Here is a 13,045-nt window from a genome sequence, read left to right as displayed (position 1 = left end):
ATGGTTGGAGGCGGAGCCAATATTAATGTATGCATCTGTGACAATATCAAAACTTTCATAGTTTTAAATTGCGGTTGCGGTTGCGGATGTTGTGATTGCGGTCATTGTGCTTGTTGCGATGCGCATTACGGTCGTTGCGGCGTGAATTTTTAAAAGGGAGTGTTTGAAATATTATATTGAAAAACACTTAATTTTATGTTTTTTCATTATATAAGAAGTAAATTGAGTTTTAGACTTCTAATATATTGGTTTTTGATGAAAATACTTAAAAAAACATGATTAAAATTGTCCAATGGGGTTCCTAATGCATCCGGAAGCGAGACTTTAAAATCACATCGCAGTTGCGGTCCGATGCGGTTGCGGAGGCAACTGCATCCGCAATATTACAGGTGCAATTGCGGTTGCGGACCGCAATTTAAAATCATGCTCTCTTTTCCAATAGATGTCCATTCCATTTTGATCTCAGTAAGTGAAGGACAGTTACTAACGAGTTTAAACAAAGATGATTCGGTGAGTCTTTTACAATAACTAAGGTTTATACACATCAATGTTGGCCTCTCGCGGAGAGAGGTTGCAATGTCAGACAGTGTTATGCCCCAACATCTAACGATATTAACCTCTTCGAGAAGCTTACAATTCTTGAACAAGTGGAAAAGTAATTCATTTGACATATAGTAATTATCACACAGGTTAATTTTGCGGAGTTTGGAAAGTGCTAATGAAAAAGCCTGTCGAAATATGAACCGTGTAATACTGATGTCAAGTTCTTCGAGCAAAAGGAAGCAATCATCAATGAATAACATGTCGGTATCATGGACAGTAGAAATGTTGGAACAAACGAGAGATGTCAAAGTTGTAATGTTTTTGGAGAAAGCTCGCAGTCCCTTTGCTGGAATCCCGACATGGTTTGAGATATTGAGGGATGTGATTTTCAATGGAAAATGAGAGATTTGGACGAGAAGATAATTGAGATCGCCGTCGTAGCAGGATAGGTTAAGGGAGGCGATGTTGAAAAATCTACGAAAAAGAGTATGGAAGAATTGTCAAGTTGGATTATAGATAGTGAGAGATGATAGAAGACGGTTTGTGACGGAGAGTAACTGTTTGGATACGATGGAAAGAGGCTTCAGATGAAAGTAGCAATGGTGGGTGTCGTCGGTGTCGTAGTTGATTAGGAATTTGAAGATACATTCCAAACATTCATCTGCTAAATAAACATTGGTTGAAAGCATGGCTACTTTTTTTTCTTCTAGTTTGCATGGATGAAGAAGAAGAAGTCGTGGCAATGGCAATGGCTGATTTTGATTTGAGAGTGTTTTTTTTCATCTTCATGTTGGAAACTTTGGTGCCGCCCAATGATTATGGGAATATTTTAGGGTTATTGCTGGTTATAAAGTTAGGTTAAATTCAAATTTTAAGAAAATCAACCTTGGATTTTGGACTATCCTAAAATTGGATTTCATTTTTGGTGTTTTGTGTATTTTTTTGGACTATCCTAAAATTGGATTTTGTTTTTGGTGTTTTTGTATATGTTATAGTTTTAAATATATTTATTTATTTGTAAAATTAGAAAGGTTTGTTTAGAATGAAATATTTTAGGGTCTTGCTAACCAGTGTCCTCAGGGCAATGGTTAAGCATTCCAAAAAAAGAAAATATTTTATAGAAAATTTAATATTTCAATTTTCGAGGCATTAAATACACAGATTACCGAGATAAATTTACTATTTTTAAAGTCTTAACCATTGCCCTGAGGACACTGGTTAGCATTTGCAATATTTTAACATATATCAGACAAACGTAGTAATATGGGCCTACCTAAATAGACTCAGGTTAGATCAATTTTTTTTAAATAAATATGTTTAAGTTTTTTTAGAAATTTATTTAACTAAAAAGACTAGTTTATAAGTCACAAAAAAAACCTTTTAAATTTATCTAACCTATTTAAATAAACATGAATAACTTTATTATTAGTGTATTGTATTTGTATTTTAAATTAAATGAAAATAAGTTTAAAAAAACTCTTACAAATGATGTCACAAGTTGTTGTCTAAAATTGTTTTCATAAATTCTATCAAACAAATAATATCAAAAAATTTATGCTAATATGTAAACTTGAACGAGTCAATAAAAATAAATAGTTAATTTCATTAATCTTGAATATTTTTTAATTTATTTAATATTAGTTGAATTGCATATTTTTAAATATTTAAATAAAATAGACTTTTAAATAAAATAGTAGATCAATTAGGCCTTCGAAAAGGTTTAGACCTAAAATAAATTTATGATAGACCTAATATTTGATTCCTGATTGGATTAATTAATGGGAGAAAAATTATTTTTAACTATAAAATTTTAAGTAAAAATTTATTCTAGATGATATTTATGAATTTTTAATTTAAGAAATAAAAAATATTAAAATAAATTTTTTTTTCAGAGAAAAATGCTTAATTATTTTTTGAAATTTTTTTTTAATAAGAATTTAAGATATTCATGTGACTTTTGAGAAATAAACTAATTTGATTTTTATTCAAATATGAATGTCCAAATATGAATTTAGTTAATACCATACTAATAATTAACCAGATTTTAATAATGAATTTTGATATGGATGAATAATTCAAATTGTTAAAATTAATATGTTGTAACCACCACTATTAGTAAGCATTATGAAAGAAGTGTAACCATCACATTATAATGATTGTCTTTATGTTAGAATTGTATCATTAAGATTGAGAGAACCAAAGAGTCCTCATCTTAATTATCATCTTATTGTCTTCTATGTCAGTTTTGAGTCAAGCCTATATAAAGGCTTTGTAATGCTAAGAAAGATAGTGCAGTTGGTGGTGAATTCAATAAAATAGCAGATTTAAAGCATATCTTCCACCAGTAGAAGTATAGTGAGAAAAGTGTCCGGTGCAGTTTTAAAGCATATCTTCCACCAGTAGAAGTATAGTGCAAAAAGTGTCAAAAACCAGTTTTCCTCTACAGAATCCTGCAACACCATAATTTATCACATACCACCTCTAGAATACCACCAACAGAGTGGTATCAGAGCTGCAGATCCTTGCAGCTGCAACAAAAACAACAAAAGTTATGGCTTTTACAAACAACCCTTCCGCAACTTACAACAATGTCAAAGTTCCTCTATTTGAAGGAGAGAACTATGATTTTTGGGCTGTTAAAATGGAGACTCTATTCACATCTTTGGATGTTCTAGAGTATGTCAAAAACGGATATGAAGAACCGGCACCAACGGAGGCTGGAAAATCAAAAGAAAAAGCTGAAGAATCAAGCCAACGGCTTGAAGAGTTGAAGAAGAAGATCACAGATGCTGGAGTTCTCGGAATGATTCAAAAAGGAGTCTCTCTATCCATTTTCCCAAGGATTATGAGAGCTAAAACATCGAAAGAAGCCTGGAGTATCCTACAACAAGAGTTCGAAGGAGACTCAAAGGTGCGAACGGTGAAGCTTCAATCTCTTAAGAGAGATTATGAAAATGAATTGATGAAGGAGAACGAGAGCCTGAATGAGTACTTCAACAGACTCTCCGAGTTGGTGAATCAGATGAAGTCGCATGGTGATACGATAGAAGATCGCAGAATTGTTGACAAAATTCTGATTAGTTTGACAGCAAGATTTGACCCAATGGTGGGTGTGATATAAGAAACCAAGGATCTATCAACCTTGACTGTTCAAGGGTTGATGGGGTCTTTGAGATCTTACGAGCAAAGGATGTTACGACATTCTGAAAAATCAATTGAGAGTGCCTCTCAATCTAAACTCAACATTCAGTCCAACAATGGTGAAAATAAGCCCCAAATACAAACTAGAGGTGAGTCTTCTAGAGGTGGCAGATTTGGAAGAGGCAGAGATCGAAACTCACGTGGCAGATCTGGAAGAGGCGCAAATGGCGGAAGATGGAATGAAGCATCAAACAAATGGTGCAAAATTTGTAACAGCGGCACTCATGACGAGAAGGAGTGTTGGAACAAAGGCAAACCGCAATGTCACAATTGCAAGAGATTCGGGCACCTTCAAAAGGATTGTCGTCTTGCAAATCAGCAACATGCTTCGTACGCAGAAGGAGAATCTGATGAAGAAAATTTGTTTTTTGCTTGTCAAAAAGCATTGCATGAAGAAGGTAAAAATGTTTGGTATTTGGACAGCGGTTGTAGCAACCATATGACTGGACAAAATGAAGCCTTTATAAACATTGATTCTTCATTTGGCTCAAAAGTTAAATTGGGCAATGGAGAACATGTCTAAGTGAAAGGGAAAGGAAGCATTGGAGTCACCACGAAGCAAGGAAGCAAAGTCATACATGACACGCTTTATGTGCCAGAATTAGACGAAAATTTTCTTAGCATTGGAAAACTTCTAGAGCACGGCTATTCTCTAAATTTTGAGAATAGAGAGTGCAGAATTTTTGACTCAGAAAGAAGAAGTGTTGTCGCTGTGAAGATGACTAGCAATAGGAGCTTTCCACTATCTTTCAACTATGAGAAAAATGTAAGCATGATGGCCAGAGAAAAGAATGACTCGTGTTTATGGTACAGGAGACTTGGGCATTTAAATTACGAAAGTCTCAAGTTACTCTATCAAAAGAAGATGGTGTATGGGCTACCAAGAATCGAGGAAAATTTGGTGTGTGTGAAGGATGTGTCCTTGGCAAACACCACCGGCAACCATTTCCAAAGGAAGGTGCATGGAGAGCCAAACAAGTGTTGGAACTTGTACACACAGATGTGTGTGGCCCTATGAATACTTTGTCTCATGGCAAAAACAGTGGCAGATTTATAAAGATGCTGAGAAGTGATCGAGGGAAGGAGTACACCTCAAATGAATTTCACAAATTTTGTGAAGATGAAGGTGTTGAAAGACAGCTCACTGTTGGTTATACACCTCAGCAAAATGGTGTATCTAAAAGAAAGAACCAAACTGTGATGGAGATAGCGAAATCTATGCTACTTGAGAAAGGTTTACCTAAAACCTTTTGGCCCGAGGCCGTTAACACTGTTGTGTATTTGATGAACAGGTGTCCAACAAAGGCCGTGTGGAAAAATACTCCATTTGAAGCCTGGAGTGGAAGAACACCGTCGGTGAACCATCTTAAAATTTTTTGGATGTGTTTGCTATGCTCAAATTCCAAAACAAAAGAGGACAAAGCTGGAAGAAACAAGTGAAAGATGTGTCTTTATTGGCTATAGTTCTATGTCAAAGGGCTATAGACTTTACAACTTGAAGACAAACAAGGTGATCATTAGCCGGGATGTTGTATTTGATGAGAATGCTTCTTGGAATTGGGAAGAAGACCAAATGAAGGAGAAAACAGTCCCTGCAATCATATTATAACAATAAAATTCAGCAGCTGAGAATGAGCAACCAGCCCCCATGTACACCAAGTTCCTCATCCTCTCCAAGTTCACCAAGTTCAAGTTCATCATCTCCCAGCTCAACTCCAATAAAATTGAAGGATTTGAGTGATATTTATGCAAGATGCAACTATTGTGTTGTGGAACCAGAAAATTTTGATGAAGCAATCAAAGAAGATGTTTGGAGGAATACGATGCAAGAAGAGATAAATGCCATTGAGAAAAATAAAACATGGGAGCTAGTTGAAAAGCCAAATGACAAAGAAGCTATTGGAGTAAAGTGGGTGTACAAATTAAAGCATAATCCAGATGGGTCAATTCAAAGAGCCAAGGCTAGATTGGTAGTAAAAGGTTATGCACAACAGCCTGGAATTAACTATAGTGAAACTTTTGCCCCAGTTGCAAGATTGGATACTGTACGAACAGTTATTGCATTAGCAACTCAGAAAGGGTGGAACCTGTACCAACTTGATGTGAAGTCAGCTTTCCTGAATGGAGAATTAAAAGAAGAGGTATATGTGCAGCAACCTCAAGGCTTTGTGACTAAAGGCCAAGAAGAAAAAGTTTACAAGTTGAAGAAAGCTCTCTATGGGTTGAAACAAGCCCCTAGAGCATGGTATAGTGAAATTGACAGCTACTTCATTCAACAAGGATTTCAAAGAAGTCAGAGTGAGCATACCTTGTATGTGAAGCATCAAGGTAAAGATGATATCCTTCTTGTTGCCTTTTATGTTGATGATTTGGTGTATACGGGTAACAACAAGAAAATAGTTGAAAATTTTAAAATAGAAATGATGAAAAAATATGAGATGAGTGATCTTGGCTTGCTGCATCATTTTCTTGGTATTGAGGTTTACCAAGATGAATATGGAGTTTTTATTTGTCAAAGAAGATATGCTGAAAATATTTTAAAAAATTTGGCATGAATGGCTGCAAACCTGTTGATATTCCTTTAGTGGTGAATGAAAAATTAAAGAAGGAAGATGGTGGAAGATTAGTAGATGCAAGCATGTATGGAAGTTTGGTTGGAAGCTTGTTTTATCTAACAGCTACACGACCTGACTTAATGTTTGCTGCTAGTTTACTCTCAAGGTTCATGAGTAAACCAAGTCATTTACATCTTGGAGCAGCAAAACGAGTTCTAAGGTATGTCATGGGAACCATGGAGCATGGAATCAGGTTTGAAAAAAATTCTAAACTCGAAATTAAAGGCTACTGTGACAGTGATTGGGCTGGAAGTGTTGATGAAATGAAAAGCACTTCTGGTTATGTGTTCAGCCTGGGTTCAGGAGTAATTTCTTGGTGTTCGAAGAAACAAGACACTGTAGCGCAACCTTCAACTGAAGCAGAATATTTGGCAGCTGGTTTGGCTACACAACAATCATTGTGGTTGAGAAGAATACTTGAAGATATCGGAGAAAAGCAAGAAGAAAGTCTGCTGCTTCACTATGACAATAAATCAGCAATAGCCATGGTGAAGAATCCTGTTTTCCATAGTCGAACAAGACATATTAATATAAAGCACCACTTCATTCGAAGTGTGATCGAAGATGGCGATGTGCAGTTAGTGTTCTGCAATTCAGAAGAGCAGCTTGCAGACATTTTTACTAAAGCACTACCAAGAGGAAGATTTCAGCAACTTAGAGAAGCAATGGGAGTTAAAGAGCAACACATTAAGGGGGAGTGTTAAAATTAATGTGTTGTAACCACCACTATTAGTAAGCATTATGAAAGAAGTGTACCCATCACATTATAATGATTGTCTTTATGTTAGAATTGTATCATTAAGATTGAAAGAACCAAAAAGTCCTCATCTTAATTATCATCTTATTGTCTTCTATGTCAGTTTTGAGTCAAGCCTATATAAAGGCTTTGTAATGCTAAGAAAGATAGTGCAGTTGGTGGTGAATTCAATAAAATAGCAGATTTAAAGCATATCTTCCACCAGTAGAAGTATAGTGAGAAAAGTGTCCGGTGCAGTTTTAAAGCATATCTTCCACCAGTAGAAGTATAGTGCAAAAAGTGTCAAAAACCAGTTTTTCTCTGCAGAATCCTGCAACATCATAATTTATCACATACCACCTCTAGAATACCACCAACACAAATAACCAGTTATATTGAGAAACTCAACGTAAAAGCTTTGTAAAAATAATCTTATATATAGGTTTACGGGGGAATTCAAACTCACTTAGTAAAGTCTATTTTCTCCGTCTTTGTCACAATTATACTCCACCCGCAATTTGGAAGGATTTGGAGGTTTGTGGAGGAAGAGGAAACAATTTGGAACGGAGTGATGCAGTCCAGGTATGGCAATTTGAAGAAGCGGATATGGAATGCAGGAGAGATTGCTTCTAAAAGTATAGAATCTCAATGGTGGAAGGATATATTGCTTCTTTTTTAGGACCCTCAAGGTATTATGAAGAAGATTACAGCTAAATTAGGTGATGGAAAGGAGATAATGTTTTGGAAAACAAGTTGGATGGGCTATGGAAAATTATCAGTACAATATCCAAACTTATTTGAGGAGTGTGACTCAAAAGAGGATTGTATAAATAGCTTGGGGAAGTGGAACATTGTTTGTAGGAATGAGGTGCTGAGTGAAATCGCGGCTAAGGAACACGAGGAGCTGTGTGTAGTGCTGGAAGGTGTCCAACCAATCAATTATGCAGTAGACAGATTTGTATGGCCACATGATAATTCCAATTGCTACACTGTTAAATCCGGTTATAGAATGCAGGAGCGGGATGAGATTATGATGGAAGCAAACACTAGGCAAGCTCTGGAAATAATATGGAAGGCTAATGTTCCATCTAAATAGTATATTTGGCTGGAGAGTTTTGAAGGATAGACTGCCTACGAGGAAGCAGTTAGTGAGAAGAGGAATTTTACAAAATATGGAGGAGGCTGCTTGTGTCTTTTGCGACCATCAGGTGGAAGACATCGCACATGTTCTACTTCTCTGCCCTCAGCTAAAAACTCTATGGTACAAAATTAACCTATGGCTGGAACTGGATGTGCATAATACATAGGAATGCTGCAGCCACCTACTAAAATGTGTTGAAGCCCATGAAGGGAAGCTATTACGGAATAGGGTAGGAACAATCTGGTTGACAGCTTGTTGGAGCATATGAAAGATGAGAAATGATATCATTTTTAATAATGCAAAGCTGGCAGGGCCGTCTTTGAGGGCGTGCAAAGCAGGCTACCGCACGGGGCCTCAAATTTTCTAGAGTTAAACTATAGCTAAATAGGGCCTCATAAAATATCAAGTAGGTTAAATCATGAGTACATAGGGCCTCTAATAATTTTTTATGGTTAAATTGCGGCTAATCTACACAGAGCCTCCAAAAACTTGTGACGGCCTTGAAAGCTGGATGTAGATGAATTATTTTTTATGATCTTGAACTTCTCTTGGTGGTGGTTAGCTATAGAAATTAAGGAGAGAATTCTATGTAGTTTTTATGAGTGGTTTAAAAACCCTCTCTTGTGTTCTTGAATTTTCAAGTTAGTAGGTCTATTGTTGCTTTTTTTGTAAGGGTTGGAGCACCTCTAGTACTCCTTTTTTTATTCAAGAAGTTGCTTATAAAAAAAAATACTCCACTCGCAATAGTTTATAAAAATAAAAAAAAGAATGTTAGGAATGTATACTCCAATTCCTTAACGATGACGACTTCAAGTCTCTCTCTTGATTCAAATTGCATGTTGTGAATATCTTAGCAGTAATGTACAAGGTTTAGTTACATAGAATGATCAATTGGTGGCTATGGATTATTGCATCATTTGTAAACAATTCATAGTGGTAGCTCATATGTCCTTCTTAATTTTATTCCTTATTAATTTCAATGTTTGTTGATCTTTAATATGATCTAACATTCCAAGTGTCTTATTTTATTCTGTCACATTTGAAAATTTTATATCTTGGTTCATGTTGAATTGAAATTAGAAGATACATGGATGGTATTTGATACATCCCTCTCCATATTGGTACGTGATGATAGGAATAAATTATGCATTCACTGAGACATTTATGGTACTTCATTGGTAGCCTAGAGTTTTTTATCTGTGAAATTCATGTATGTTCCTTCATTAAATATTGGTATTTGATATACATCCCTCTCCACTAGAGTAAGTATTGTATTGAACATGATCTGCATGAACTCAACTGTTCCAATATCACAAGCATACAGTTATAGTTTTATTTAAGGCAAATACACAAAATGAACTTGTCCTCCAAATACCTCGTTGGTTTTGACATATTAGCAGTAACATTATAGAGATAAGAAATTTTACTAGATATAGAGATCACCGACACTAGGAATTGTCACAATATATTTTCATTGAGGATATACATTGCGGTTTTTGGGTTTGCCGATATGGTAAATATAGGCCGCTATTACGGGTTTTTCCGCCATATTCAGCAATAACGGCACCGCAAAGTAGCCGATATAGAGGAATTTTGGCTCTCCGCCATGGACCGCCACCTGCCATCAACAACACTGATATGGCCACATACTAGAAGTAATGTTGCTGGTCCTGCCTAGAACAACCAGCGCAGAAAAAAGTAGAGTATCTTCCCTGCTGCATCCACATTTGATGAAACTTCAGTTTATTCAACATAGCTTAAACACTGTAAAACAATGATACAACATGTACTACTACATTTTTAATTTTTTTGGTAGATTGGACCTTAGGAGGGCAAAAAACTTAAGCAGATAAATAATGATGTTTTCTAGAGATTTTATTGATTTTATATATTCAGAAAAACAACTGCGAATAAAGGTGTGCTACAGGTATACAAGAATCTAATCAAAGTAATATAATTCAAGGCAAAGCGATAAAAACAATAAAATAGAAAACCGAATATAAGATCTAATTTCTTATACTATTTCACAGCATGGACGATCAGGAGGGGGTTGGAACCACTTAATACCAGAACTGATCCCCGAATTGGATACTCGTGGTGAAAACCAAAAAAAGACTCCTAATTAATATGTATGAATAGATATCAAACATTCTTGCTTTATGCATCTTAACTAAAATACACCATTACAGAATTTTCTTATAGATCAGGCAAGACTATTAACATCATCATTAAGTTCTTATCTCATACAACAATGAAATGATCAAAACATCATACATATCAAGTAGAAACCACCTGGTCAAGAAACTGAAAATTTAATTCCTAACATTCTTCTGGAAAATCATTAATTGACACGACAGATATTGATCTAACTATTAGAAAGAAACAAGCTATGAACAAGAAGCAAAAGTTACTTTTTAAGTTTGAAATTCAATGGCTTAATCATATATTTTACAAAAATGGCTTAATAAAGCAATCCAATAGACTGAAAGTCTTGGATAGTGATGAGATATATCATATAAGACACCAGGATGTACAAAGCACGAAATGATCCTAACTAGTTGTTCTATCAATAACTGTTGGTTGTTGGTATTCACGTATATGTGTTTTTTTTTTTTTTGCTAATAAGCAATAAGTTTCATTAATATGGAAAGAAACAAAGCATAAGCATAAGGTGTGCGCAGACTGCATAAGCAACCTTAGGTTCAGTTAGATGACTTCATTCTCAGCATTAAATTGTATATTATATAAAGATATTGCATAATTTCTAAGGCAATTACATATTAAAAAAATAAAAGAACTTCTCTAAGAAGTAAATATGAAAATATAAAAAAAATCTTAAATTTAAGAGTTCAAAATTGGTTAGAGCACAAGCAAAGAAGGCATCCATACGCGAGAAGAATTCTCTCTTAACGATGACCTTGATAATACCACCATCTCGTCCACAACACACCGTTGATCTCCCTGAGCTTCGGGCAATTCTTTACTACGTGCATGATTCCCTTCTTTCTCACACCATTACATTCTACCAGTAACAATCGCAAAAGTCCAGAACAACTCTTTGAAATCACATAAAGTGCTTCATTGTCGACACTTGTAAGTGACAAGTTCAACACCTTCAATTTAGGAACTTCAAAGTTCATTTCATGCAGCTTCACTCCTGAACAACCATATAAGTTTAACTCTCTAATCTTACAACATCTCCTTAAAACTTGACAAATACCTTCTCCAGATATGTTATGACATAGCCTTAAATCAAGCAACTCCAAATTGGGGAAAATGGAAGCAAATGTTTTGATGCATTCATCTGTTAGCCATGAATGGCCACCCAAATGAAGAGACTTTAATTGAGGGCTTACAACAAAATCCTTGAAAAAATTATAATTCACTGCATCTCTCCCATTCCCACTCTTTGTGTAATTCATGTTGATCTCACTAAGTGAAAGACAATTACTTACGAGTGAAAGCAAAGATAATTGCGTGAGCATCTTACAATTGCTGAGGTTTATAGACACTAAATGACCAAAAAACAAAGACAAGTTTATAACATGTTGATCATTCAAAAAATCAGCACCTTGAAGATCCAAATGTTGTATACATTGACACTTGGATAACAAAGAAAAGATTCCAGCATAACTATATCCATAACAATATTGGAGGACAAGCTTTTTCAAAGGAAGACCTCTCGTTGCAATAGAGGAAAGCAAATCATCGGAGATACGCGAATATGACAAATCCAGACAAACTAAGTCCTTCAAACTCACGAGAGAGTCAATTAAGTGTGAACTAATGTTGCCATTGCTTGATATCAAATGAATTGATAGAGACTTCAAAGTTGGTCTCTCACGGATGGCCGAAGCAATGCCATGTTGAGTTAAGAATGAACATAGCAATAAGACAAGTTCTTCAAGAAACTCGGAATTCTTACAAAAGTGTAAAAGCCATGCGTCGTTCATGTATCTATTGATATGACCAGAGAGATTAAGTTTGCGCAGCTTAGGAAACACCATTGACATAGAACCATTTAGCTTAACACTGATACTGTAAGTGTTACTAAGGTCAAGTTCCTGAAGGAGAGGAAAGCAATGAGAGATAAGAAGCAAGTCGGAAACAGATAGAGAAGCAATGTTGCAACAAATGAGAGAGGTTAGAGTTGTAATATTTCGGGAGAATGCTCTCAAGCCGCGTGCTGGAATGTTAGGTTGGTTGGAGAGATTGAGCGTAGTGAGTTTCAATGGGTAACGAGAGATTTGGACGAGAAGGTTGTTGACGACACCATGGTAACAGGAGAGGTCGAGGGAGATGAGATTGATGAACCTCGGAAAGAGGCGAGAGAGTAAACGGCATGTTGGTTTCCATACTGTGAGAGAGAGGCGTAGACGATTAGTAATGGAGAGAAATTGTTTGTTGACTAGCGAAAGAGATTTGAAATCGGAACCTCTGTCGTCATCGTCGTCGTTGAAGACGAATTTGAAAACATATTCCCAGCAATAATCATCTAAATATAAATCTGTTGAATCAATATGCTGTGGAGTTTGGAGAGAAGATCTTTTACGTTTCATATTGGGAATGAGAATTAGAGTTGCAGTGAATAATTAGGGTTTGAAGGTTTAGGTTTGGAGGGTGTTGTGTTAGGAGATAGGTTAGATTTTAGGCTTAAGTAGAAAAAACAACTGGATGACGTATTGTAACGGTCTAGAATATTTTTTTCTGGAATATATAATCTCAATATAATATAATCATATTTAAAATTATTGGATTTGAGTCATCATTACTCTGGATGTTTTTGATTAATTTTTTAAGAAATAATAA

General features: G+C 35.5%; 2 protein-coding genes across 2 annotated transcripts; both read right to left on the bottom strand.

The window, feature by feature from the left end:
* Nucleotides 1–383: 383 nt before the first annotated feature.
* LOC131597798 (uncharacterized) lies at nt 384–803 on the bottom strand. Its single transcript, XM_058870465.1, has one exon. The coding sequence runs from the start codon at nt 801–803 to the stop codon at nt 384–386; it is 420 nt and encodes a 139-aa protein (XP_058726448.1).
* Nucleotides 804–11,142: 10,339 nt separating this feature from the next.
* LOC131597797 (uncharacterized) lies at nt 11,143–12,795 on the bottom strand. The gene has a single exon (XM_058870464.1). The coding sequence runs from the start codon at nt 12,793–12,795 to the stop codon at nt 11,143–11,145; it is 1,653 nt and encodes a 550-aa protein (XP_058726447.1).
* Nucleotides 12,796–13,045: the final 250 nt, after the last annotated feature.

This window comes from Vicia villosa, linkage group LG4 (assembly GCF_029867415.1).
Source record: "Vicia villosa cultivar HV-30 ecotype Madison, WI linkage group LG4, Vvil1.0, whole genome shotgun sequence".
Lineage (NCBI taxonomy): Eukaryota > Viridiplantae > Streptophyta > Magnoliopsida > Fabales > Fabaceae > Vicia > Vicia villosa.
The sequence above is the reverse complement of the archived record's forward strand: the minus strand, read 5'-3'. Positions and strand labels throughout refer to the sequence as shown.

Excerpts from the sequence above, each read along its gene's own strand:
- LOC131597798 (XM_058870465.1), bottom strand. The coding sequence starts at position 803 with ATGTTATTCATTGATGATTGCTTCCTTTTGCTCGAAGAACTTGACATC.
- LOC131597797 (XM_058870464.1), bottom strand. The coding sequence starts at position 12,795 with ATGAAACGTAAAAGATCTTCTCTCCAAACTCCACAGCATATTGATTCA.